Source organism: Harmonia axyridis, chromosome 3 (assembly GCF_914767665.1).
Source record: "Harmonia axyridis chromosome 3, icHarAxyr1.1, whole genome shotgun sequence".
Classification (NCBI taxonomy): Eukaryota; Metazoa; Arthropoda; class Insecta; order Coleoptera; family Coccinellidae; genus Harmonia; species Harmonia axyridis.
In genome coordinates this window covers 21,275,647-21,302,073 of record NC_059503.1, presented here as the reverse complement: position 1 = coordinate 21,302,073, position 26,427 = coordinate 21,275,647, and the positions used below count along the sequence as shown (strand labels likewise).

The window sequence follows — 26,427 nt, the reverse complement described above, 5'->3', positions numbered from 1 at the left end:
TATATTGTTGTGTAGGAAGTTGAAGTTGCATCCCGTTTTAAGTCTTGCATCCACTGAATCGTTTTCGATAAGAGGTCTACATGAAACAATATCTACAGAAGTTTTCAGCTCACTTTATGTCATATGAAGAAATTATTTAGGACATTCAAGGGAATCTATATTGTTGAACTGAGTAAGAGATTTCTGTGATTTTTAACCTAGATCTGATCGGTTTTCACCTAACGTTTCGCCTTTAACGACAACTGCGGTAGACATCTTCAGACGTTATTAAATCGTTGATTATTTATAACTCCAAAACCTATTGAAAAACCTATTATTTAAGGGTTAAAAAATTTTCTTACCCTTTTGAGCAATCATCCTGCGAAACCTTTCAGCATCATATATATCTACATCTTTTTCTTTCCTTGATGCCTTGATTTTTCGCCTTCATATTTCATGAACAGAATTCTCGTTCTCGATCAAGGATATCCTCCTTGATCGGTAAAATAATAGATTATTGTATTAAATTGCTTATTGTTAAATTGTTCAGTAAACTTTATATTAGGTGTTGCTACCTTTAGCCCATATAAGAGCGCACATTAGTTTTAATATGCTCTGAATTAACCTCTGTAGGTAATGTAGGTATAAAGTCCTGCTTCAAGTTGCACCATTGCACCACTCTTCATTTGAAGCATTTTGCATTTGTTGCAGGTCTACTCGAAGATTATTGGATTATTGAGGGCTCGGATTCTTTCATGAAGGTAGTCCCAGATTAGAGTCCGCACTAGTTGTAAGCCTGTTCAAAATTTGAATGTAAAATTCTTTAAAGTATTACTGAGTCATGAGTTCAGGATTAGGCAGTGGAATATGTACAAAAAGAAACTCAGTAGGTAGGTACTAAAAATATATATAATTTCATAATCATCCTAGGATTAAAAATTTTGTTAACATTAATAATGAGCAAAATGACCATAAATTAGCATTGTTTCAATTCTTCTGTGGTATCCATCCGCCGAAACATTTTTCCAATTCTTCAGCTACAGCTATACACAATCTATCTTGATAAGGAGCTGCTATTACCTAAGGTAACAGATAATAAAATATTAGTTGGTTGAATAATTATTCACTGGCGTCCCATACTAACGAAACGCAGTGTGGGAAGACCCCAAAAACGATGGCTGGACGATATCAAGGAATAGGTAGGAAATAGATGACATCAGAAGGCACAGAACAGGTCAGAGTGGAGAAGATTGAAGGAGGCCTATGTCCAGAAGTGGACCTACAAGGACTGATAAAGAAGAGGAAGAAGTTGGTTGAATTGAGCGCCACAAAGTTCCATACATTGGATTTTTTTGTTCAGATTTCCGTCTCTTATTTTTGTGTATATCAGAGTTATTTGACTGTATTTATCGATAATGAAATCTATAAATCTCAAGAATCAATCAAAAACAGATATTGCAATAACGCCATTTCAATAATTTTCTCCAGTTCATGTGATTTAAGTTTCAAGATGGAGATGGAGCAACATATCTCCTTCTTATTTTCATGCAACCTGACTTTTTACGATACTAGTGTGCACATCATTCATAAGATTTCATAGTTTTTATTATCGACGAATACAGCAAAACAACACCTGAAATACCCGAAAGTGAGAAATGAAATCTGAAGATTGTAAAGAAATTTGCAGGGCTCAATTTGAGCATTCGAAAGCATTCTTATAAAATTTTACCCTCCTACGTTGTATCATTTAGGTGGTAATCATTTATGCTCCAGATGAATTGGGTTGTATTTCATTTTCAGGAGGATGCTTTTTCCAGGGGAACAGCGGAATATCATTTTTCATCATACAAATAATATTATTGTAGGTACCTGCAAACCGATGGGTATTCCTTCAGACGTCAGTCCGCATGGTACATTAGTAGCTGGTAGACCAAATATATTAAAAGGTAACATATATATAGTTCCCAATGTTTCAAAAATAGCAGTTTCATGTTTAGGAGCTATTTTGTGGAATGTAGGATAAAGTAGAACACCATCATCTCGCAGTTGCAACTAGAAATTATGCTGGTAAACAATTTGGATAAATATAAATGTATTATTCATCTAAATGTAACACCCTGTTGACATTACGTAGTTTCTTAAAACCAATAACTTTCGATGAGGATTATAAACGAATAAAAGCTTCTTTGACAGGTCCTAAAACTTTTTCTTTTAGATAACAACAACGTTTTTCAACTTAAATGATAGTTTACTCAATGATTTCTCGAGAATCTAGAAAAATCAACTACTACTATTTTCAAAAAATACACTCATATATTACTGAATGACTAAATAATGATAGAAACCTTACAGTAAGTTTTCTTTTTATTTCGTCGTTTATTTCGAAGTGCTTCTTATCCGATATAATATCTTTCAAACCCATTTGGAAACTATGAATGACATACTGAGAGGTTATTTCAGATTGACCTAGAAGAGCTTTCAGGAATTCCAAATAATAATTGTGAGGTTGCTGAAAAATCAAGAATTAGAATATAAGAATATAACAAAAGACGAAATTGATTTATGGATTACCCCTTTCAATAAATCTGGATATTCTTGTCTATCCAAGTGAGTTATGAGACTTGTATAAATATCGAAATTGTCACGGAAGTCCTTTTCAAAAGGACATTTATGAATAATTTTCGATCCTGAAGTTTTCTCCAAATATTTAACGCTTTCGATTATGGAGTTTTTAATTTCATTTTGAACAGGAGGGCTTATAAGATACACTGGTGCTTCTTGCATATAATGAACTCGTAGTTTGCTGAGGTCGACCTGTAAGAATATAATTCAAAGATGTATATTAGAAAATAGAATAAAACTACAAAACTGGTACAGTATACTGTACAACAGCAAGGTTGTACACCTTATAGCCATTGAGGAAAACTTAGGGGAGGAAGTGGACATATTTCTTTTCGATTTTCTTTTAATCCAAAGGTTTACTCAATTCTATTGATAAGTCTTTCAAGAAATGAGGCTTTAGAAGCAGATGCTTTTCATTCAACAGAATCAGTTTTACATTTCCCTTTTGATGCAAAGGTACTTACTTTATCATTAAGTCTCAAGTCAATAGATTGTTTTCCGCATAGTACTGTCATGGATAGTTTGAGATCTTCGGCATATCGAGTAAGAGGTCCTATGGACAAATAATCAGGTAACTTTTTATCAGATATAAATGGAAAATGACCTCGAATAGGAATGAGTCCTGAAAAAAAAAAGAATGAGGTAGGTATCGAATTGAACTATGATTGTAGCTTTTACTTGGTGATGGTTTATGTCCAAATATGCCACAACAGAAAGCTGGGAATCTATTTGATCCAGCTAAATCAGATCCAATTCCAAAAAGTGAGGATCCAGAGCCTATTAGGGCACCCTATAAAAAATGTATATTTTTTCAAAATATATTTTATATAAATGAGGCATAAAAGTGATTTCTCTAATTCTGTGGCTAATTCGTTCATTCTCCCACACTTTGTAGAACAAAATCGTGCGAGAATATTTCAGATTCTCTCAGATTTCATGGTGATATTTTATTATTATATGTTGGTAATCGGAACTCTCATGCCGCGGATATAATCTGTCCAATTTGTGATACAGAAAACTGTTCTGCCAACCTACATGTCCAATAACAAGTTTGGGTTAAAACTTCAAAGGATCTTGGAGAAGGAGGTCAGAGAATATACGATCTCTCAAGAATTTTTCCACTACAGCAATAATATTAACATCAATTGAATAACTTTTTTAGAGTAAACCCAATGTCTCCTAGGGGATTAAACATTTTCTGACGTTTATTTCCTTATTTTGAATCATAGGTAACAGTTACGTCGCCAGCTTTTTAAATGTCAATTTCTTCATTCGATAAAAAGTTTGAATTTTTCATCAGAGTTCAAATCTTTCTTGAAAACGTTGAATATATCTGCCCTTTCTTGTGCCATAGAGCATGGACGCCATATTTGTCTTCTCTTTTCTCCTAGTTTTCAGCATTCATATTTAAAATTTGCAAATACGAGAGTACGCCTTCCTCGGAGGAAGACATTTTCACAATTACCACTTCGGTGAACGCTTTGTCTAGAAGTAGTGTCATGTGCCAAGTGCCACCTCAGTCTCAGTGAGAATTGAATCATATCCAAACTGGTTCATCGCAACACCACTGCCTCTTGTTTACCACGTCATCTACCACGGCACTGCCACACCACTTTGGTATGCGCTTTGCCAACAGTTCTAATATCGCTGAGTATATGTGCAGATGACAAAATATCAGTTTGGATTGAGGAATACTTTACTTATTGTATACCAATGACCTTTTCCATAATATAACATCTAGGAAGAATTGCAGCTATGCCGATGATACGATTATTCTTAATAAATCAGAATCAAGAAGTAAACTCCATGAAATGACAAAAACTAGTGAAAAAGAAGCGGAGAGATGGTTTTCAGCGAATGGACTACTGATGAATGGCACTAAAACACAGAGGATAGTATTCACTAGCAAAGAGCAAACTGATTCGTCTATGGTGTATTTGGGTTTGGAGTTTCAACCTTCTTTGAGTTGGAATAAACATGTAGACAACCTCTGCAGAAAATTATCGACTTCAATATTCCTGATCAGAAGAATGAGACAAATAGCAAATACCAACATCGCTAAACTCACATATTACTCAAGTTTCCACAGTCTGATGACATATGGTATTATTCTGTGGGGACAGTCTGTGGAGGCCAAAAAAGTGCTTCTCAAACAGAAGAGTGCTATAAGAGCTATTTTCAATATGAAAACAACAGACTCTTGCAGAGAAATTTTTAAGAGGGAAGGGATACTCACCGCTACTTCGGTTTTCATACTCACATGCGTCAAATATGTTCACCAACATCAAGATAAGTTTCCTAAAAACTCTCACTTCCATAGCTATAATACACGAGAGAAACAACATTTTTCTATACCGCAAGCAAGAATAGGGAAGACACAGCAAGGTCCTAATTACACATGTCTCAAATTATATAACAAGCTCCCAAGCTATGTAAAAGAGTTAAACTTACCTGCCTTCACCAGGAAAGTGAAAAAGTTGCTTTTGGAAGAGACTATATACGAGTTGAACGAATTCTACGACTTTTATTTTTAAGTGTTTCAACTATTTATTATAATTTTATATAAACTATAATTGTATTATACTATAGGTGTATGTTTTACAAACTTGACAAGCCATGTAATTCTTTGATGGCAAATATTTACACATGATGTATGTTTTACTAATTTTATATTTCTACATGTGTAAATAAATAATAATAATAATAATAATAATTATTATTATTATTTATACCAAACCATAAAAAGAGTAGGAGTATATAAGCCTTCAACACAGTGAAATAATTTAAAATTAATGGGTTATCTTACCTCCCCACCCGATGAACCACCAGAATTTCTCGATAAATCATATGGATTACATGTTTTTCCTGTGATATTGTTATAACAACAAAACCCAGTTGCTAGTTCTGGAGTATTAGATACCAGTAATGGAATCGCACCAGCCATCTTTAGCCTAGCTACGGCCTCTCCATCGTTTTCTGCTTTTAAGCCTCTTCTTGAAACCACACCAACAGCCGAGCTCATTCCTTATAAAACATATAAATATGAAAGTTTGTTTATATAAATTCTCAATGGAAATATTTTTGTTTTGTGCTACTCCAATAAATTCAAGTAGAATATTATATAGTATAGTAAAGGGTGTTTTTTTTAGAGCTATAGTATTTTAAATTGCAATAAAACAACGATGGATTATTCGATTGACATGAATTTTATTTATCCGCAAGATAATCTTGTGGCATTACATTTCAAATATGATTTCTGGCATATGACCGCCACGGCTGTCCAATCTGGACGTCCGATTTTCGATGACTTTTTCCAACATTTGTGGCGGCCGTATATCGGCAATAACACGGCGAATGTTGTCTTCCAAATGGTCAAGGGTTTGTGGCTTCTCCGCATAGAACAATGACTTTACATAGCCCCACAGAAAGTAGTCTAGCGGTGTTAAATCACAAGATCTTGGAGGCCAATTCACAGGTCCAAAACGTAAAATTAGGCGGTCACCAAACGTGTCTTTCAATAAATCGATTGTTGCACGAGCTGTGTGACATGTTGCGCCGTCTTGTTGGAACCACAGCTCCTGGACATCATGGTTGTTCAATTTAGCAATGAAAAAGTTAGTAATCATGGCTCTATACCGATCACCATTGACTGTAACGTTCTGGCCATCATCGTTTTTGAAGAAGTACGGACCAATGATTCCACCAGCCCATAAAGCGCACCAAACAATCAGTTTTTCTGGATGTAACGGTGTTTCAACATACACTTGAGGATTAGCTTCACTACAAATGCGGCAGTTTTGTTTGTTGACGTAGCCATTCAACCAGAAGTGCGCTTCAACGCTAATGGACGTAATGCGCGATACGTATTCCGCACAGAACCATTATTTTCGAAATAAAATTGCACTATTTGCAAGCGTTGTTCAGGCGTGAGTTTATTAATGATGAATTGCCAAACCAAACTGAGAATAAATCACTTGACAGCTGTTAAATCGGTCACCATCTGGAACAGTAATACCAACATAAAGTTATATACCTCGAAAAAAACACCCGTTATTTATCTTGAAAACGCACACAATACCGGGCAATTTCTAAAGTTTGTGTTATCAACCCTTTGCTATGTTGCCGATGTTTTCATTCGCAGTGTGCGTTATTATTTCATTCGTAAGAATTGATGACTGGTGATGAAAAGTGGATCACTTATGACAACGTCTAGCGAAAACGGTCGTGGTCGAAACACGGTGGGCCGGCGGAAAAAGTGGACAATTGACAATTGACGACCAGGAAGATTTTGCTGTATGTTTGGTGGGATTGGCAGGAAATTATCTACCATGAGCTGCTTCGCTGCGGCACAACCGTTAACTCGAAACTATACTGTCACCAATTGGATCGTCTGAAGGAAGCAATTGCTCAGAAGCGGCCAGCTTTGACGAATAGGAGAGGAATATTGTTTCATCAGAACAAAACCAGGCCACACACATCGCTAGTGACTCGCCAGAAGCCCATGGACTCGGGAGCTTGGTTTTTATGCATCCACCGGACCTGGCAGCAAGTGAAGGTATTATTATTATGTCTCTCTCATAAAAGCCCTTGTCCCTATTGGCAAAAAATGAAACAGTCGATTATCACAAGCCTCTGTGGATGTGAATTTTCCACCAGCACAATGGGGCTTCTATGAGAGAGACATAATAATAATACCTTCAAAATGGCAACAAGTTATCGAACAAAACGGCGCATATTTCACCTTAGTCAGATCATTCTAACTATGGTAATTAAACCTTTGTTTTTTTATGCAAATATAACGGATTTCTTCTTACTATACTTGAAAATTCACATCAGTAGAATACAGTTGCATTTCTCATTGGAATTCCTGTTTAAATTTACCTGACAGCATGCAAGATTCTTTGATTGTGACTGGAACACCCAACAATGGTTTCATCTTTTGCAATTCTTCTTCAGTTAATGATGTCGTTCTTAAATAATCTGTAACCCCCTTTGCATCCTTCAGGGCATCTTCGAACCTATCTTGTACCACAGCATTTATAAGAGGGTTAACTTCTTTTATTCTGTTGATATAAACACGAATAACATCCTCACTAGACACCTGAAAAATCACGAAAAAATATTCAAACGAAGATTTATTTATGATAAAGGATGCTGTGATATTGAACACGAAGTATCTATATATTGGTTTGCTGGATAAGTAAATATAATTTTTTTAGTTCCAGACAATGAAAAATTGTATTTATTGAATAAAGCTTGTATGCAAAATACGGTCATGTAATAATCATGGTTCCAATACAGTTTTTTATATAGGAAAATAATAATAGGCATATCTCTATTTAGGATTTCTATTGGAAAAAATAGATAAGTTGTGACTGTTGGTTAATAATTATGATTCATTTTCTCTGCTTTCAAGTTTCAGTTTCTTTCAATATCAATATTTGATCAATTGAAATAGTAGAAATTAATAATAAATTAATTGATTATACATTCATTTCGAGATATTCGAATTATATTTCATATATGAAAGATAATTCTGCATGTGTCTTGTGTTTCCTATTCATCTAAATAATTTCGATAAATTGAGTACCTACTATGCTATTTTATTTCAATGGCTATAGAAGTAACTCATCTATTCCTCGTTATGATTGTTTATTATAACAACAATAATTGTTTTTTCAAATGCTCATATGATTTGTTTTATTTTAGTTGTTTTCATTTGATATTCATTGACAGATTTCCATACCAGTATAAATTTGCTTCCGTGAATGCTTATCTTGGACATTACATTGTCTGTTGGCATTCCTTAAGTGGAAAGAAAATTAAAATGTATGATGGTTCGTACTTTTTAATATTTTTACGTTTTGTGAAGCCATTAAATTTTCATTCTAGTCATTAGTGAGTATGAGTATGGTCAAATGACGTCTATGCTCCATTACACTTTATTCACGGTTTGATTTTGGAACAAAGGCAAGGATTGGATCGATTGATCAAAGTTTTGTGAGACCTTTAGTATCCACAGTAGAAATTCATTGAAACTCTGAGCTAAGATGAATGATATGTTAAGAAAAATGCATTACTTATTCAGCTATATCACCGTTCGAAGTGTTCGAACCTTTCAATCATGGAGGTTTTATGTATTTGATATTTCAAAATATTTTGCTTATTACTGAAAATACCTGTTGATTGAGAACAATTATGGTGATGGTTGATGTCTGGCTTTGATATTTTTAAATAGTCGCTTCCAAATTGAATTGTTGAAAAAATATATTGTAGTATTTTTCCCAATGAATACATAATTTGCACTAATGCACTAATTCAACCCAAATTTGAGCTCTGTGCTTTTTAAAGCTGGTAACAAGAGAACCGGTTGAAAAATGATAAACGCTGCACTGTTAAAAGGCAGGAGATTTTGGGCGGTTATTCATTCATGAGCCAACTGTTTTCATTTTCAATCACTACGTCCTCAAATTGTGGAGTAAGACCTAGTAGTTCACAGAATAAAAAAAACTAAAATAAAAAAAAAATTCCATAGTCACTATTATGTCAATTAAGTAGTAGAATTTGAAATACCTTTATACAACTTCTGAATTATAGCAAAAAAATCTGATCTTTTTCCGAAAATGTCAAAATTCTTCCAAAAAATACCGATAAGTCTATACTAAAAAAACTGATATTTTTACTATAAATAAGAATTTTGCAAAAATTCTAAACGATTTGTGTTCATTCAACCTTATCGACAAACTGTGGAGTTGAGACTTCCCTTGAATTCTGAGACTGGTTCGGGCGTTGGTTTTCAAGCGTTTGTTTTTTCCCTTAAGTCCAGACTCAGAAGTTCAAATAAAGTTTTAACTCCACATTTAGTCGATAAGTTTAAATGAACATTTCCATCAAGTTTGTTCATTTGACCTTATCGACAAACTGTGGAGTTAAGACTTCCCTTGAACTTCTGCGTCTGGCTTCACGGGCGTTGGATTTGTGATTGAAATAAGAGTCGTAAATCCTTAATTAATCTGTCTCGAAGGACCACTATGTTAGACTCATAAATTTAAGGGAAGTCACAATTCCAGAATTTGTCGATAAGGTTGAATGAGCATATCGTATAATACATACTAAACAATTATTTTTTTTTTGAACATAGCGTGAATTGATGTTTCAAATCACACAGTTGAAAAATAAATCCACATATATATGTAAATCAGCTTTCATTGAAAATGACTATCTTATATATTATGGATTATCGCTTCTTTTCTATGTATTTCGAATCTTTTATCTTCTGTCTGCAGCTGTATTGTTTCATTGAGAGCAATTCAAATAGCAGCAATTTCAAGAAAAAAATTAAAAACTCACTTTTTTCTTCCTGATTAATTCAGCGAGCTTTGTTGCACTTATCAACAACAAATCATCCTTAGGAGGAGGAACACTTTTTATTTCCGCCTTAGGAAATATCAACCACCAGAATTCCACGAAAAAATTGATAACTCTCGCCAACACAAGAAGTATTTTCACTAAGACACCCATTAGGAACTATGGAACTATCTTCTATGTTTTGACTGAAGGTTAGCTAAGGAAAATATTGAAATGAGTAGGGATACATAACGATCAAATTATTTTCTTGAATTTTGCTGGGAATGAGGGAGTGACTGATCCATCGAACAGTGGATTCCCAAACTATATTTTGATATATATTTCAGACCCAATGTCACTAAATAAACTTTTTTTCAAATGTGGATTTGCATCGATGATTAAACTGATCAACCAAACCTTGTGTGAATTCATTTATATGATACTCATTCATTCAACAGTATAGGCCTTAGAATACATAATTTTTCTACAAGTTCAAAAGTCTGATTTTTGTTATGGATGCATTCGGATAATTTTTTTGATTGAAAATGAATGAAAACCGTAATGAACTTTTCGGTTACTACTTCAACGACATAATTGCGGAAATTGTACCAATTGAACAACAGTAATTAATTATATTACTTAATTATTTTTCACATGATATTTCAAAATAGAATCAATTTGTTAAATTTATAATCATCGACGGTAATTTTTGGACGAAAAAGAGAAGAATATAATATCTGTCTGATGAAACATAAGATACCTAATGCTGGTTGATATTTTACTATTTGAGTAATTTATAAGAGGTTCATAAATTACTTCAGTGAACTTGAAATATTAAGTAGGTACCTATTATGAAATTTCCGCCTTCGCAGTAATTGATAATGTATGTTTCTTATATTTTAATAGGCCTAATTAAACAATTGATTTTCATCAGGTTCATCGTAAACTGACTGAAAAGCGTGAGAAGATTTTTGACTTAACTAAATAATATATATTTCAAAATGAACAAGGAAATGAAAGTTATTTAAGAAGTACATAAGAAAGAAATATATTTAAGAAGTACATGAGGAAAGACAAGCAGCTAAAAATAGCAACAAGTGTCACACATAAAATAAATTTAGTTTCAATTCCATATTATGCTTAAATCTAATTGGTATTTATGTTGCATCGAAAATTGAATATAGTGCGCAATGGATCATTAAAAAAATGCTTATTTCACCTAATTCCATATATTCAAAATGAAACCTTCACAAATTTTGAGTAGGGATCATAGGCCATGTTATACCTTGTGTTAAAGATCATAATGATAGCTTTTACTTATGTATTAACATTACTTTTTAGCATGATTAATTTCGAGATATTGAAGGTTAAGTCATTCTAAATTTGTTGTTGTTTAAAAACGGATAAAAACGAGTTTCGGATACTGATGAGGCACTGTTTTTTATGAAAAGTAATACTGTGCAGGCAAAAACAATGGTTTGATAAGTATTATGAGATTGAACTCCTTTGACAATGGCGGTTACCAATTTCGAAAGCAGCGACGAATCTTTCTACAGAAAAGATATTCAACAGTAAGAGGAGCGTTTAGGTACATGTATCATGTGATTATGTTAACGAATAATGTTGAATTTCAAGAAATGTTTTTTTAATGGTTAGGCCCGGGACCACGAAGAAATGATGCCCATTTTTCACATGATATAATTTATTTCAACTTTATTGAGCAAATATTTTAAACCATCAACATACCTATATAATGGTATGAAAGCACAATATGTTCAAATCAACGAAAGTCACTCAATAAATTGTAGGTAGGTATTCAGAAAAATGACAAGTGTATCATAAGATTATAATTGATAACTGACTGTTCAATTTGAACTTTAAAATTTAAAACTGTTAGTGCTGAGATAGAGTTACATTGTGTCACATTGTAACCTTATTATCGAATTTAAAATATTGTTGGTTATCATAGATCCGTTTTAGCTGATTCTCGAATCAACTCTTACTGTCAAGTTCTAAAGATTCTATTTTGAAGCTTTGGTTGCATTAAGCACTACGTATTATATTATTGTGAAGAAAGTTTAACTTGCATCTCATTATTAATACGCGGTTTTTTTTATTGTAGGTACTAGTAATATTTATTAGCTCTAGTGCCAGATTTCTTGTTCACATTCACCTAATTTGTGAGAAGTTCTGAAGTAAGAACTTTACTTTCCACGAAGAATTTTGAAGTGACAAGTTGGAGTTAATTGAAAAAAATATTTAAAATATTGTTTTTTTTTTGTTTGAATTAATGTAGGTATATTTTGTACCTATTTAACATAAATATTTTTCCCATTCATGGCATATTCAGTAAATGAATTATTTTTCAAACTCTTTCAAACTAGTTTGACAAATAGTTTGAATTTTCAAACCTGTAACTATTGTCGAGTTTGATTTGACTTGAATTGTTTTTCAGGAAGATTGACTTGAGTTCGACTTAATTTCAAGTCAAACTCAAGTCAATCTCGATTCTTCAAGTCAAACTTGTGCAACTCTAGTAATCACATTTCTTAAAATTTATTTACTATTTCTGAACGAACACGCAGAAGCCTCCGACCTAATATCAGTGCTTTTCTGGAATTTCTCAATTATCATCTTGCACTGAAACTCTTATTGTACACGAACTTCCTCTGATATCACCTCAATCACTGCTGAAATCTTCCTGTGGGAATTTCGCAAACTGCCCTAGTCCAGAAATTTGCTAGGATGTATCAGGAGCGGCGGCGCCTGAATTATCGATCAGCCAAATCTTTCCCATTCGGAAAAACAACAGTACCTCAGTGGATGCTGAATCTCACCAAAAGCATCTCAACACAATTCGTCATATCTCAATCGCTTAATATGACTTGAGTGATCTTCATATAGAATTGGAGTGACTAGTAAAAGAAAAAAATCCAAAATGGCAAATAGAGAAAATATCAGATTTTCTGACGATAACTTATCTGACTTGGCAATACCAATACCAATCCAAGTGTACCTGTGGAAACAAGTTAGGTATGTGTTATGTTGTTAATTACGTTTCAGGTTCAATATTTTTCGTTAATAGTACCTTTTATACCTATTTTCATTGAGTTCAAACTTAATAAAGATTAATGAATTGATAACGTTATAAAAAATATGTACAGCATTTAAGTTCGGGAAAATCCTTGTAGATGACAACAACTGATAAAAATAGTTCATGAATGTTTTAAATTCTATCAAACTACATCTATGTTCAAGACTATCCCTGTTAGCGTTTTATTTTTCAATATAATATTTCTGACTTCCACGTTTCTCCTCAGTTTCTGAAGATGACGATTGACAATATTGTTGTTGAAACGGCCTCAAACACATGTGAAGATCCCGTGGACAATAGTTACTTCTTCTGTTCTGACTTGAAATCAGTGCTTTTCTCTTAATTTATTTTTGTTTTTGGACGAATTGGAAAGGACTGTACGAAATTTAATTTCCAATTGAAAAATTATATGTTGGGAATCTTTGCCATATAAATTGAAATATCACTACATGTGATAGAGGCGAGTAACGTGAAAACAACCGCTCGTAAACATTTAAGCTCGTAAAGTATACATTTTGCAAAACATTCTAACTCTGAAAATGATTACCGTCAGTGTACGCGCTTTATAGAGGTATATAAACAGGGTAGTCCAGATTTTAGTGCAATAACTTTGGCGACGGATAGGACAACTCTTTTCATGAAAAAAATTCTATAAACATATATCCTCACAAGCTTCGTTTTCGAGATGAAGAGTGTTAAAGTTTGAAAAAAAGTTTTGAAAATGTAATGTTTTGAAATAGGAACCTGTCTCTTGCCAAAATTATCAAATGGCGTAGATATAAGTCTGCGATGATCCTTCACTCATTTAAAATCTACACCACTACCGTCTTCTTTTCGAAAAAATTGTTTCATTTCTGAAATCAACAAAGCTTCTAATTTCTTCTGATGAAAAAAAGTCTCTTGAATTTTTTTCATAGAATGTACCATTTTCGAGATAATCTAGTATAAAACAAACAATATCACAAAAACAGATTTTTCAAATTTTCCCATTAGTGATGAAAGTACAAAATTGACGTAGTGTATTATAATGCTTCCAGATGGGATTAAATTGAACATTTCTGAAAGACAGTTAAACAATAAACATTTTATATGTTTGTCGATATGTTTTATTGTTTGAGAATCTGATAAATTTTCTTTCTGAAAAGTTTATTAAAATGTCATCTGAAAAGAGATTTTTTCAATGAATCTCTGTTGATTTCAGAAAAAAAACAATTTTTTCGAAATAAATACAGTGGTGTAGATTTTCAATAAGAAAATATCTATATCTACGCGACTGGTTAATTTCGGCAGGAGATCAACACTTCAAAACCTGAAAATAAAAAAAAGAATATACCCCAAATTTCGAAAACGAAGCTTCTTAGGATATATGTTTATAAGAATTTTTTTTTAAGAAAAGTCTGGACCACCTATATAATACCTGAAAAAATATTCGAAAAAAATATTTATTGATGTGTAATACAACATTTTTTCATATTTTTCGCAGTCCATTCATCAAACAAAGATTAGGGAAATTTCATGAAGCAGCATGTATGGTAAGAATGAATAAAAAAAAAACAGTAATTTGAGAGCCTTTTTGTCTGAATTTAATGAATAATTGCAGATTTGTCAGCAAAGCTCCACAACCACAATTCATCATGTAAGTTGAACTTCAAGACATTTCAAAGAATTTCCATGTTATGCTTGAATCTTTGATAATACAGAATTTTTTTTTCATCACAGGAGGTGAAAGAATCTTGTAAGGTAATAATATTCAATATCCATCTATTTGTATTAAATTTTTTTTTTTAGTAGCTTAAGATGTGTATTCATTTTGGGAACCTTATGAAATAATCATGAAACATTGATGAACTTGTTAGATTTTTTTTTTATTTTTTTGAAGGCACGAATTCCGTCCTATGAGCTACCGAATCATTGAAGACTCAATGCTCAAATTAGACACTATGAAAATTCAGTACGGTCCCATTCATTCAATACCGTTGCTTACCATTCATCTGATGTAGATGTATTATTAATTTGATTGAAATCTGAATCTTGCACTTTCATTGATACACCCTTCGAATATCGATTTATTCATTATGTTAAGTTTTTCATGTTTTATTTATGTTCAAGTCAATTCAAAATTTTGTTTTGAGTATATAATAATTTTAGGTCTATGAAAAAGTACTTGTTCAAAATCTTCAGTCTGGGTTGAAGGCAGATCTTGCTGAAGTTATTCGCTCAATTCCTAGATGGCGGTTAATTCAAGCTGCTCTTCCACACGTTATGCACAGTGTAGCTTCTCTTCTACATGGAAGGTAACATAGTAACTCTATGACAAACATTTTTTCATCAACAAATTTTCAGAATAAAAGACGGAAATATTCAAGGATTGGGAACTTCAGAGACAACTTTAATGTATACATTACACTGGATTATCTTAGATGCAGCTGAGGAATGCGCAGATAGTGATTATGATGAAGGAATAATTCACCCATCTCCATTTCACTACTTGTTCTCGATTCCTACGATAACAGTGAGACAAACTTCTGACTTTGATTAGTTGATTCCACATGATCCTCTAATTTTTAGCTCTTTGTCTATCTCTTCGCTCCTATATGTCATAATTTCAAAGAGTCAGACTTTAATAGTTTTCGACTCGAAAACGGTTTGAAGATATGGCAACCTATGTGGGAATTCCGGCATCCAGAAGGCATTTGTTTTTCCTCACAATGTAAACCAAAGCCCAAAAATTTCAGCAACAAATATTGGAATCAGAAAATACACTTTGGTGATGTGTTTCAAGGACGTTGTAAGTAGATCTGAATATAAATTTATATATGATAGCGAATTGTTAGGTTTATATATATGAGGACTACAGCGGATGAAAAAGGTAGCTTCTCGATAGAATTCGATTTCAGAATAATCAATCAGTTCTTTGATGTCTTTTGGGAGGATAATTACTGTCATATCATTTCAGTTAGTTTTTTTCCATGTCAATACATAATGATAGGAAGTATAAATAAAGTTCTGGATGGAATAAATCATATACATATCAGAATAAAATTTTAGCAAAGTCAACCCAGGAAGAAACAGTACAAGAGAGTCCTATTCAAGAAATCAGCACAACAATTTCTGAATCTGCAATACCGACTACAGTGACAGTAACAGCCACTTTCTCGAAGATAACAGAAGATGAGGTTAGAAATAATCTATTACTTTTATTAAATCCATACAAAAATCATACCCAAAAGCTTTCTGTAGTTGCATGTAACATGCCTTTTCTACCCAATATCAAAATCAAGTGTCATTTTGTGCAGGCACTGAAATTTAATCGTGAGGACTTTTGTTTGAATTAACCTGATTCTTATGATTTTTTTGTTTTTAACGACGATAAAAGGATCAATAAATGTTCTTGCGACTTACAAAAGTATTTGGGTTTGTAACACCAACCCTTTCAGGAAATCATTACTCTCTTGAAAAATCTTTGAATATTCAAACTCTCAATAACTATTTTTCAAGCCTCTCCTCATATTTTTCATGCAAATGAAACCGATAGTTTGACTTATTCTGTTATGAACTAATTCAGCAAAATTTACAACCTGATTAGAATTATAAAAGTTCCATTATCCAAGTAGAACATTTTCCCTGAAATCATTCAGCTTTCAAATTGTGACCTTTATATTGTAGTTTCAAATTCTTCTTTGATGGACCTCTTCTACACAACCCTGATACCATTTTGTAGGTCATATGCATAATGCATTATAATTATTAGATAGATTGACTTTTGCTTGCTTGCATTTGCTTCTTCCTCTTCATCTATCATTTGGATGAAAACTGTGTGTTGAAAGCACTGTTATCATCCAAACATTCAATCATGGAAAATGTTGATATATCAATTATTATATTATACCTCCACTACTGATTCTTAGTGTAAGTATCTTCAAAATTCCAAAAGATTTCACTGAAATCTCATTAGCAGAGAAATTGAAATCATCATATTTTCCATTACCTAATAGACTTTTCTCAATTCTATCCCTGTCAGTTAAGTTAAGGGTAGTAACAATTTGGTGCTCTCGTCATAATGCATCAATATTTCCATTCCTATGGTATAAATATACCATACCCTTTCAGAATTGGAATCATCCATCACCGAAAGATACGGTATTTCCGGAAACTATACCTGAAGAGAGTTCAAGCGCAGAGGAAGAACATGTTGTGATATTTAGGTTACCTCCTCTGTATGAAAGTGATGGTTTTCTGAGAGATCCATCAATATATACGGTAAGAGCTTGTAGAACAGAGGTAGTTACATTTACATGGCTAACGAATTATGGAATATGCATAAAGGAAGGTTGACATGGGTAGTGGAGCACGATCATTGGTTAAGCTTTCGTATTCACGAAAAACGAATGAAGCATTATCGAATTTCATGATCGTATGCTGCTTCTGCTTCTTCGGCGGCAAAGGGAACGCCGACAAGACCAAATGAGAACAACAAGCGCGGTCCCAGAGGGAGGGGGGTTCAAGGGGGTCATGAACAACACCACCTCCTCAAATAAAACCACCTAACACTTAATATGCGTTTCAAGCAGACAAGGTACGAAATGGTCCCATCAAAAAACTTGAATCCCATAACGGTGACCCCCCAAAATTTACGGCTAGGGCCGCCCTGGGAGAACACGTGTTTTTTTGTGGCAATTTGGATATTAATGAATATGATGTATGAGAATAATTTCTTGAAAAAGAAAAAAAAATTGGAAAAGTTAACCCAGGGTTTTGGGTTTTTTGACCGAGAATTGTTTTATATATAGGATGTTTTTTTCGAGGTATATAACTTTAAATTGGCATTACTGTTCGAGATGGCGACCGATTTAGCAGCTGTCAAGTGATTTATTCTCAGTTTGGTTTGGCAATTCATCACGAATAGACTCACGACTGAACAACGCTTGCGAATAGTGCAATTTCATTTCGAAAATAATGGTTCTGTGCGGAATGCGTATCGCGCATTACATCCATTTTATTTTGTTTAGCGATGAAGCGCACTTCTGGTTGAATGGCTACGTCAACAAACAAAACTGCTGCATTTGGAGTGAAGCTTATTCTCAAGTGTATGTCGAAACACCGTTACATCCAGAAAAACTGACTGTTTGGTGCACTTTATGGGCTGGTGGAATCATTGGTCCGTACTCCTTCAAAAACGATGATGGCCAAAACGTTACAGTCAATGGTGATCGGTATAGAGCCATGATTACTAACTTTTTCATTCCTGAATTGAACAACCATGATGTCTAGGAGCTGTGGTTCCAACAAGACGGCGCAACATGTCACACAGCTCGTGCCACAATCGATTTATTGAAAGACACGTTTGGTGACCGCCTAATTTCACGTTTTGGACCTGTGAATTGGCCTCCAATATCTTGTTATTTAACACCGCTAGACTACTTTCTGTGGGGCTATGTAAAGTCATTGGTCTATGCGGATAAGCATAGGAAGACAACATTCGCCGTGTTATTGCCGATATACGGCCACAAATGTTGGAAAAAGTCATCGAAAATTGGACGTTCAGATGGGACTACATCCGAGCCAGCTCTGGCGGTCATATGCCAGAAATCATATTTAAAATTCAATGCCACAAGATAATCTGGCGGATAAATAAAATTCATGTCAATCGAATAATCCATCGTTGTTTTATTGCAATTTGAAGTTCTATAGCTCTAAAAAAACACTCTTTAGTTGGTTTTAGGCATTCATCCAGACAAGTAGCTTGACATTTTAACCAACTACTTGACTTGAATATAAAGCTCGTGAAAAATTATATACTTGAGCTTCACTTGACTTGATTTTAGATATTTATTGCATGACTTGATGCCAAGCTACTTGATATTACTTGAGCTTGATATGCACGCGTCGCTAGGCATATATTTCTGCAATCTCGTGCGCGCTTAAACTAAATAAGAGCGCCGAGAGACTGAAGCATTCGCCAGTGTGACTTTATTAGTAGTTTTCTCACATTTCTATTAAATATATTGGTAGATTATGGTAATTACAGAACAATTATTCCAAACTCGGCCAAGATGGCCAAGAATTTTTTATCAACGCCAGCATCTTCAGCCTCTGTTTAAAGACAATATTCCAGAGCTGCTCTTACAATTGCAAACACCCGCAATAGGTTAGGCAATAATTTTATAAGATGCCTCATGTGTCTTAGATCCTAGATGGAAAATTATGAAATCAAACAAAGCCTGGAGGGTTTTCAATATTGAAAAACTTAGTTTTTTATTATTATTTTTTATTTTGTTATGATTTATAGTGATTTAATTTATGTTTCTATTTCGGAAAAGTTGATATTTTCGGTTCTTTTATACAATAAGTTTAATAAAAGTTTTTTTGCAAGGTTTTTTCTCATTTCACTATTTTTTCATTCATGTGACACTACACAATAAAACTGCTGAAAATCAAGTAGCTTGATATGATTCAAATACTTGATAAATAAATACTTGACTTGACTTGAGATTGAAAAACTACTACTGGACTTGACTTAAAATCAAGTCAAACTCAAGCAAAGTTGCTCGAAAATCAAGCCAAGCCGTGAATCCCTAGTTGGGCTATATATTTGTGCTGACTGATGTTTGTCGGATAAACAATTAACTGAGAATTGATTCCCATCCTTTGAAGAAAAATTTGAGACATATTTCTGAAAATTTGACGAGAACAAGACAGCAGAAATGTAGCACAAGTATTTAAAGTAGCACAGCCTAGCACAGCACAATTCAGTACAGAAAAAAATTGAAAATACCCTTTGTCTTCTTTCATTATGGTCGTTCCACGATTAATAGATTCGTGAAATCTCTAACATGTTTGATATATCGTTTCACGATTGTAACCATTCATCTCCACGACATAATTTACCACGATTGTGCTTCACTACCCATGTCATCATTCATTTCGTGAATATTTGCACGACTGTTCCGTTGACACTAGTCATTTTCTACGAATTATCTAACCACGACCGTGATGAACTACCCTTGTCAACCTAGCTTAATTTAGAAAGAAGTAGTTGCTGAGTTTACACATAGACACCGAATAATAATAGTACTCTCGTTCATCTTTAACTGAATTCTGTTTTAAAAGTTTATTCCTTTTCGTCTTCGTTGTGTATGATATTTTTTCATCCTTCTATGGAATTAAAAATAGTTGCATAGTTGCTCTTTCGTTGTAGTTACTTTGTCTAATTCAGAGCTGACAATTCTCTTTCAGTGTTCTGCTTCCATCATTATTTCTCCAAAAGGCCTTTCTCAAAGCATTAGTTCATTTCTTCACTTACTCTACTACTCATTTATTTTTGGTAGGAAGGACAAAAGTGTTGCTATTGTGATATATACCCATAATTTTAGTTAGGATTGCAATATCCTAAGGTTTATTATTTGCAGCTTTCCATCACTAATTCTCTTTGACCTTTTGAGAATTTTATTGTCTGATTATTGGTTGAGACTGATTTCATTCGACGCTGAAAGCAATTTTCAGGAAAATTTATTTTGGTGGCAGTAAGTGAATCCTAAATTTGTAAAGCTCAAACATTCCTATGTACAGAAGTAAGCATTCGATTATATGTTAGGATTTCTGCAATTTTCCATATCAGCAATAATAGCGATATTTTCCAAGTAACTGAAATTATACAATGCTTTCAGGCAGAGGCTAGTTTATTTCAGTTATCAATGAAACGCAACAGCTTCAGCAGGAGTTCATTAAAATCTGAGGCAGGCTCCGAAACTGATCAGAAAATAACTCAACAAGGATCTGGGTAAGTCTCTGAATAGTTTTACTTTTGGAAAATCCAAAATATAGGATAAATTTGAATTATTTCTTTTATAATAATTTGAGTAGGTCCGAACCAGAGAAGGATTCAGTACCTGAAAAGGATTTTCTGGAGAACGTACAACCTACCTTGGATAAAGGTATGGGGGAATCTGAAGATTCACAGAAACATACTACAGGTTATCCAGGTTCAGATATTTGCGCTGCCACATTTTTGGACGTAGCAGTTTTAAGATGTTTATTTATTACATTATGGCAGGAAGAAGGCATTTATTGGGCTTTACATTTTCTGTATAACAGGTTGGTTTTCTATTTTCTTGAATGACAATTATGAAGAAATATAAATTAGTTAATCGATGTCGATAATTTGAAATCACTCAATAACAAAAATTGCAGGTAAAATCAAAAATAAATCTAGTTCGTTTATGGATTTAATGTATTTTCTTGGATCCATCTGCACATTTTCAGAAAGGGGCATACTGATAGTTAACACTATATTTGAATATGTATGAAATTCAATTCACATTTCATAATAATTCACAAATAATACGTAGATAGGAAGCGAATCTATGTTTTCATTTTCATTTGATTTAAAACTGAAATTACTTTGTTTCTCCTATTGAATTATTTCTATCTTCTCAATATTTATTGAGTCATCAGTATTTTCTCTTTTTTTATTGTTTTGATTGATTTCAACCGTTACAGATTACGAGACATCAATGAAGCAACAAGCGGCCAGCAACAACCAAGAAGACGTAGTAATTCTTTGCCAATACCTAAAATAGAGGTCTCTTTGTACCAAGGGTCTGATTCTAAGAAATCAGATAGTAATAAAGATTTTATTGAAGTTCCTGAAGTGAAAGATGTTTCACTATTATCAGGTGAGACCTCTTTATCTAATAATTCTTGGTTGAAAACTTCTCATTGAAGAATCACCGTATGTGGGTAGGAAGCAGCGATCAGAAGAATCTATACACAGGCGAGCCAGTGAGAAAATAAAAAAGAAGATGAAAATGGCAGATCTCAAAGCTTTCGTGGAAACAAAACTACTTTCTAAATCTGATAAGGCTCTTGAAAAAATCGGACAAGATGATCCTCAAACTCTGGCGGAGCAAATGGTGAGTGTACATTAAAATTTCTTCTTCTCTATTCTATTCTAGTCATTCTTATCTAAGCCCATCCTTTTTCTATTGTTTGCTGACTAACGACAAACTTTGTTTACTCTAACTTACTTGATCTAACGTTAATGTTATGTTATTTTATTTCTTCCTTTTACACAATTTATGATACTTTGTCGCCCATATGTTATATCTCCTTCTTTGTATGATTAATGATGATGAATTTATTTCTTGAAGGATTACCACAGGAGTCTAGATACAGGCGATGAACATCTTACTAGACCAAGCTCTTCTGCAAGAATTTCATTTGCGCCTAGTAATCTAGTGAAAGGAAAAAGCATGCCAAGCTTAAGGTAATATATTATTTGTTGTCGAATTTTTCGACATTCCTATTGAACTTTCAACGTTTCTTAATTTCTTGCATGAAAACAGACATTTTAGAAATATTGAATTCATTCAAATCACTTTCCAAGAGCTCATTCAGTTATTTTCACCATTCAATCCATTTCCATATTATTCATTTTTGTTGTTTTTATATAAGGTGATTATAATAAAAAAATATAACTGGGACAGGGAAGTAGCACTCAGACAAGGATTAGATGGAATCTACATACAGAGGAAACTATGGAATAAGATTTCCTTTAGCCAAGATAAGATAGTTAAGTTTTTTAAGGCGCTTTATCTGCAATAACCATTGTATATACGACATATTTAATGGATTCGGTCCTTACTTGGCGGAAATTCATTATAAATAAAATAAAACGAAGTATTGAATTTCTTCCGATAGTTTGGAAATCCCAGGCGGTAAATGGTCCAATATAACTTTATAATTTATACCCTTTCGAATATTTTTGTGTCAATTTTGTTCCTATATAAGATTCTGAAAACCTTTGTACTCTTATCAGTTCAGAAATGTAGCCTGATGAAGCCACAGTGTGGCGAAACAATTGTTGCAAACAATTAAATAACATAGTGGATATTACTTCGTTTTATTTTATGTATATACGACATTTTTTGAATTGATTCGGTCTTTCTTTACAAAGGTATAGTGCAGTAGACATAGCTGATATCGTTAATTACCTTCCTCTTTACAATAAAAAACTATCACTATGCAGAGACATACGTAGTTTTTATTTTTTAGATGAAACTCGTGTCTCGGACTGAAAAAATTCAAGAGATCAAATATGCTCATTATCGAATACAGATTTCATTTTTTTACCACCCTGTATCTCAAAAGTTAAGATTTTTAGGACATATGTTCAGATGAAGTTTTTTTCTTAAAATGGACCCAAAAATCACCCCCATAAATATTGACATTCAATTAGAAAACACCCTGCATATAGAATACACCAAAATTTCATATTAGTCACCAGAACCATAGCAAAAAAACGCAAAAAAATATGTAATAATACCATAGACGTTAGTGCTTTCCTCTTTATAATATTATATTTTTGAAGGTTCCCTTAAGTATCTGATGACGTATGGTAACATTGTTGCAGTCACAGTTTGCATCTGAATGTTCAGTTATATTACAAATTAATGCGATTTATGTGACAATGAGAAGATATTCAGTTCGAAAATATTTTCAGAGAATCTATTCATCTGAAAAAATGGTCGAAAATATATTGAATGAGCCCATTTATCTTCATGAATCTGTTTTCGATTACAATTGAACAGTTTTTCCTCTGATGTTTACATCTATTTTCTTATCGCCTATTGTGTCTTTCTTAGCTGTTTGATAGATGAATTATGTGCTGGAGGGTAAGTTTGGAAATTGAACCTGGTCCAGTTTTTCACTTTGGCCTTTCTAATGAAGCTTATTAGTTTTGTAGTATTCATCATTGATTGATTTCTAGTTGAAAAAATAGTTTATTCTTGAAATATTATGTTCGTGAGAAAAAGAGATTCTTCAAATGCTGGTTGATTTCATATTTTTGAGTGTACTTGAAACTTTTTTTCGAGATATCCTGCAGATATTTTCTGGGTTGAAATCTTTTTCATCTCCTGGAGTTGGAAATACCAACAATAGGTAATCGATTTTGAAGAATTACTGAAAATGCATATTAGCACAATAGATATTTTTGCTATGTAAAGGTCAAAGTGAAATGAAACAGTTTCAGTATATTAGATAGGATCTCTGAATTATTAGCTTCTTTTATATTTCTTCACACCATTCAAGATGTTGATGCGGTATATTTGTGATGTGTTGAATTGGTATATAAGGCTTTCGATGTCGTGACTATTCGATATATTCTTCTGTGCAGTAGCATTTATTATTTTTACGTGTACGTACCTTTATGAAATGATTTTTGTGAATGGGTTCATTTGAAATATTTTACGACTCAGAAAAATAGCTTAGAGCTTAGAGCATTGTTGCAAAGTGATATCCAGATAAATTCATGTTAGCTTCCAAACATGGTAGCGATTTCTTATCAGAACTTGTGTCTATTCAATTAAGACATGAGTGGATGTTTCACTCGTAGAGTAGTAGAGAGAGAGGAATATTCCGCCATTTTGATTTCGGATTTTATCTTTTTTTCTTCTTTAGATATATCGGAGAAATTCATTGGGAACGCCAAAAAGGTAGTAGATATGGTGGTCACAGTTCTCAACCTATAGCGAATCCTATCATAACAGTGACTGAACACACTCCTGTACCTTCACCTGATTATCTGAGACGACAGGTAACTCCACTCTAGAGTGAATTTATTATCTGTTAATTTAGTCTAACAGAATCTCCAATTTCGATGATGCTGTCTCAGTCCAAGTAATCGGTTGGAAAAGTAAAGTTCCTATTGTCAGTGCCTTTTGCCTCCTTTTTTCTTAAATCATTTCTAATAATTTGGCTTTTAAATCAAAGTACAAATTTTCAAGAGTGCAGATAAACCAAAAAAGCATATTAGCAGAAATTAATTGATGCTTTCATCTTGGACAGCTCTATATGATGTTGAAATTTTTACACTTTGGCGAGGGTTTTCGAATAAAAATTCCTTCGTCATTACCTATTTTGAAATAACAGAAGCATAATATCCAATGAAATACAGAATATCTAACCGAAATGAAAAAATACTAAAGATGTTTCCCACGTGAAGGTTATGAATTTAGAGAATATTCAAAATATTATTAACAGATTGCAGATAAAATTTTCCATTCAGTATTATTATGTTACTACAAATGTCTATTTGATGATTTTATCTTGTATATACTATATTTGATTCACTTAACTATACTCCTCATAATTTATAAGAATCTATTCTTCACTCTTGATACTTTTCCTTGTTGCCTGATATCACAAACACAAATAGTCTAAATGAATTTATTTCGTTCATAAGGGTTCCATGGATAGCCAGCTGGACGCAGCAAGTCTAAGTGGTAGTAAAATGGGACACTGGAATGAAAGAAAAGCAAGTTTGACGAGATCTCAAACAGATTCCAATATAACATATGCTGGAGAAGACATCCCAGAAGCGCCTGGATCAGCATGTTATATCACAAAAGATGGCGATATTGACTTAGATGTTGTTCTGAAGGTACCTAACGAGTAATTCTTTTCTAGTTATGTTTCAAAGAATATATAGAAAAACCTTTCAATAATTCTTCTAGGCTGTTCATGCAACTGCTCTCAGAGATTCCAAGTTCTGTACATTGAGAGTTGTTGAGGTAATATTGAACTTGATAGAGCTACTCATGGACATGGGAGTTTTGAAACAATTCCTAAGAGATGAAGCGATGATAAATCAAACTCCAGCAGAATCGACTGATCGAAGTCCTAGAAAGCCAACAAAAGGATCTCAAAATAAGAACTCTAATGGGCCAGAACCTGAGAAATCTGTCAAACCAATGACATCACACCGGTTAATTATGAATACGATAACAAGGTCCGTTCAAAATATACAGACGTTGCTTTATTGAATACTCAAAATTTCATCTCCTCATTTATTTTGATTATGCAAGATTGTAGCGTAAATCAAAATTGCTTCATTAAATACACAAAATATCATCTCCTCATTAAACATTTATTTTAGAATACTCAAGCATCTGGGATGTCCTCATGGTTGTTCAGATGGACAAAGAGGACCTGCTGCCGAATTTTTGCGTACTCAGTGTCAGAATATTTTGACAAAATTGAATAGAGCCAGTGGAAAAGAATTTAAAGGCTTTTTGAGAGATTTTATCCGAAATCATACTCTTCCGGACTTATTAGAATTTTTTCATGCATATGTTGGATTTTGTATTGACCCAAGCTCACTGCTTTCTCCTCTTAGTAAGTTAGCAAAACCTCAAGTTCAATAGAAAAAGATTATCAAAAATTAACTTCAAGGTGTGGGTGGTTCTGGTATAAGAGGAGTTGAAGGAGAAATAATTTCTCATACCTTCAAGCTGTTGGTAACGAGATTTGTTGAAATATCAAAAGAGATGAAGTTGCCTGAAAACTTGGTAAGTTAGAACACTGTTCAACTTGTATGGAAAATT

At 33.3% G+C, this 26,427-nt stretch overlaps 2 protein-coding genes and 1 long non-coding RNA gene across 6 annotated transcripts in view; 2 read left to right on the top strand and 1 right to left on the bottom strand.

The window, feature by feature from the left end:
- Window positions 1-52: 52 nt before the first annotated feature.
- LOC123675654 lies at window positions 53-1,915 on the top strand. Its single transcript, XR_006746803.1, has 3 exons — window positions 53-172; window positions 691-869; window positions 1,780-1,915. It is a non-coding gene; the product is annotated as an uncharacterized LOC123675654 (long non-coding RNA).
- On the bottom strand, window positions 871-11,807 carry LOC123675653 (fatty-acid amide hydrolase 2-like). Its single transcript, XM_045611098.1, has 10 exons — window positions 11,695-11,807; window positions 9,952-10,165; window positions 7,483-7,702; window positions 5,408-5,625; window positions 3,280-3,391; window positions 3,066-3,223; window positions 2,551-2,793; window positions 2,330-2,488; window positions 1,849-2,031; window positions 871-1,059 (listed from the first exon to the last, which is right to left on the bottom strand). The coding sequence occupies exons 2-10, from the start codon at window positions 10,120-10,122 to the stop codon at window positions 967-969; spliced, it is 1,557 nt and encodes a 518-aa protein (XP_045467054.1). The 5' UTR covers window positions 10,123-10,165; window positions 11,695-11,807; the 3' UTR covers window positions 871-966.
- Window positions 11,808-12,773: 966 nt separating this feature from the next.
- The window catches only part of LOC123675678 (protein unc-80 homolog), a 28,564-nt gene continuing 14,910 nt past the window's right edge, over window positions 12,774-26,427 (top strand). For 3 of the 4 annotated variants that reach the window (XM_045611131.1, XM_045611130.1, XM_045611128.1), the window contains exons 1-20: window positions 12,774-12,981; window positions 14,526-14,574; window positions 14,643-14,678; window positions 14,762-14,782; window positions 15,191-15,336; window positions 15,386-15,554; window positions 15,611-15,830; window positions 16,091-16,218; window positions 17,153-17,302; window positions 20,710-20,822; window positions 20,906-21,136; window positions 21,542-21,717; window positions 21,767-21,954; window positions 22,192-22,307; window positions 23,686-23,715; window positions 24,503-24,638; window positions 25,287-25,484; window positions 25,558-25,832; window positions 25,980-26,218; window positions 26,276-26,391. In XM_045611131.1, the coding sequence (XP_045467087.1) occupies window positions 12,887-12,981; window positions 14,526-14,574; window positions 14,643-14,678; window positions 14,762-14,782; window positions 15,191-15,336; window positions 15,386-15,554; window positions 15,611-15,830; window positions 16,091-16,218; window positions 17,153-17,302; window positions 20,710-20,822; window positions 20,906-21,136; window positions 21,542-21,717; window positions 21,767-21,954; window positions 22,192-22,307; window positions 23,686-23,715; window positions 24,503-24,638; window positions 25,287-25,484; window positions 25,558-25,832; window positions 25,980-26,218; window positions 26,276-26,391 (2,832 nt within the window). In that variant the 5' untranslated portion in view covers window positions 12,774-12,886. The remainder of the gene's footprint in view (window positions 12,982-14,525; window positions 14,575-14,642; window positions 14,679-14,761; window positions 14,783-15,190; window positions 15,337-15,385; window positions 15,555-15,610; window positions 15,831-16,090; window positions 16,219-17,152; window positions 17,303-20,709; window positions 20,823-20,905; window positions 21,137-21,541; window positions 21,718-21,766; window positions 21,955-22,191; window positions 22,308-23,685; window positions 23,716-24,502; window positions 24,639-25,286; window positions 25,485-25,557; window positions 25,833-25,979; window positions 26,219-26,275; window positions 26,392-26,427) is intronic. The other variant, XM_045611129.1, reaches the window with a different exon arrangement.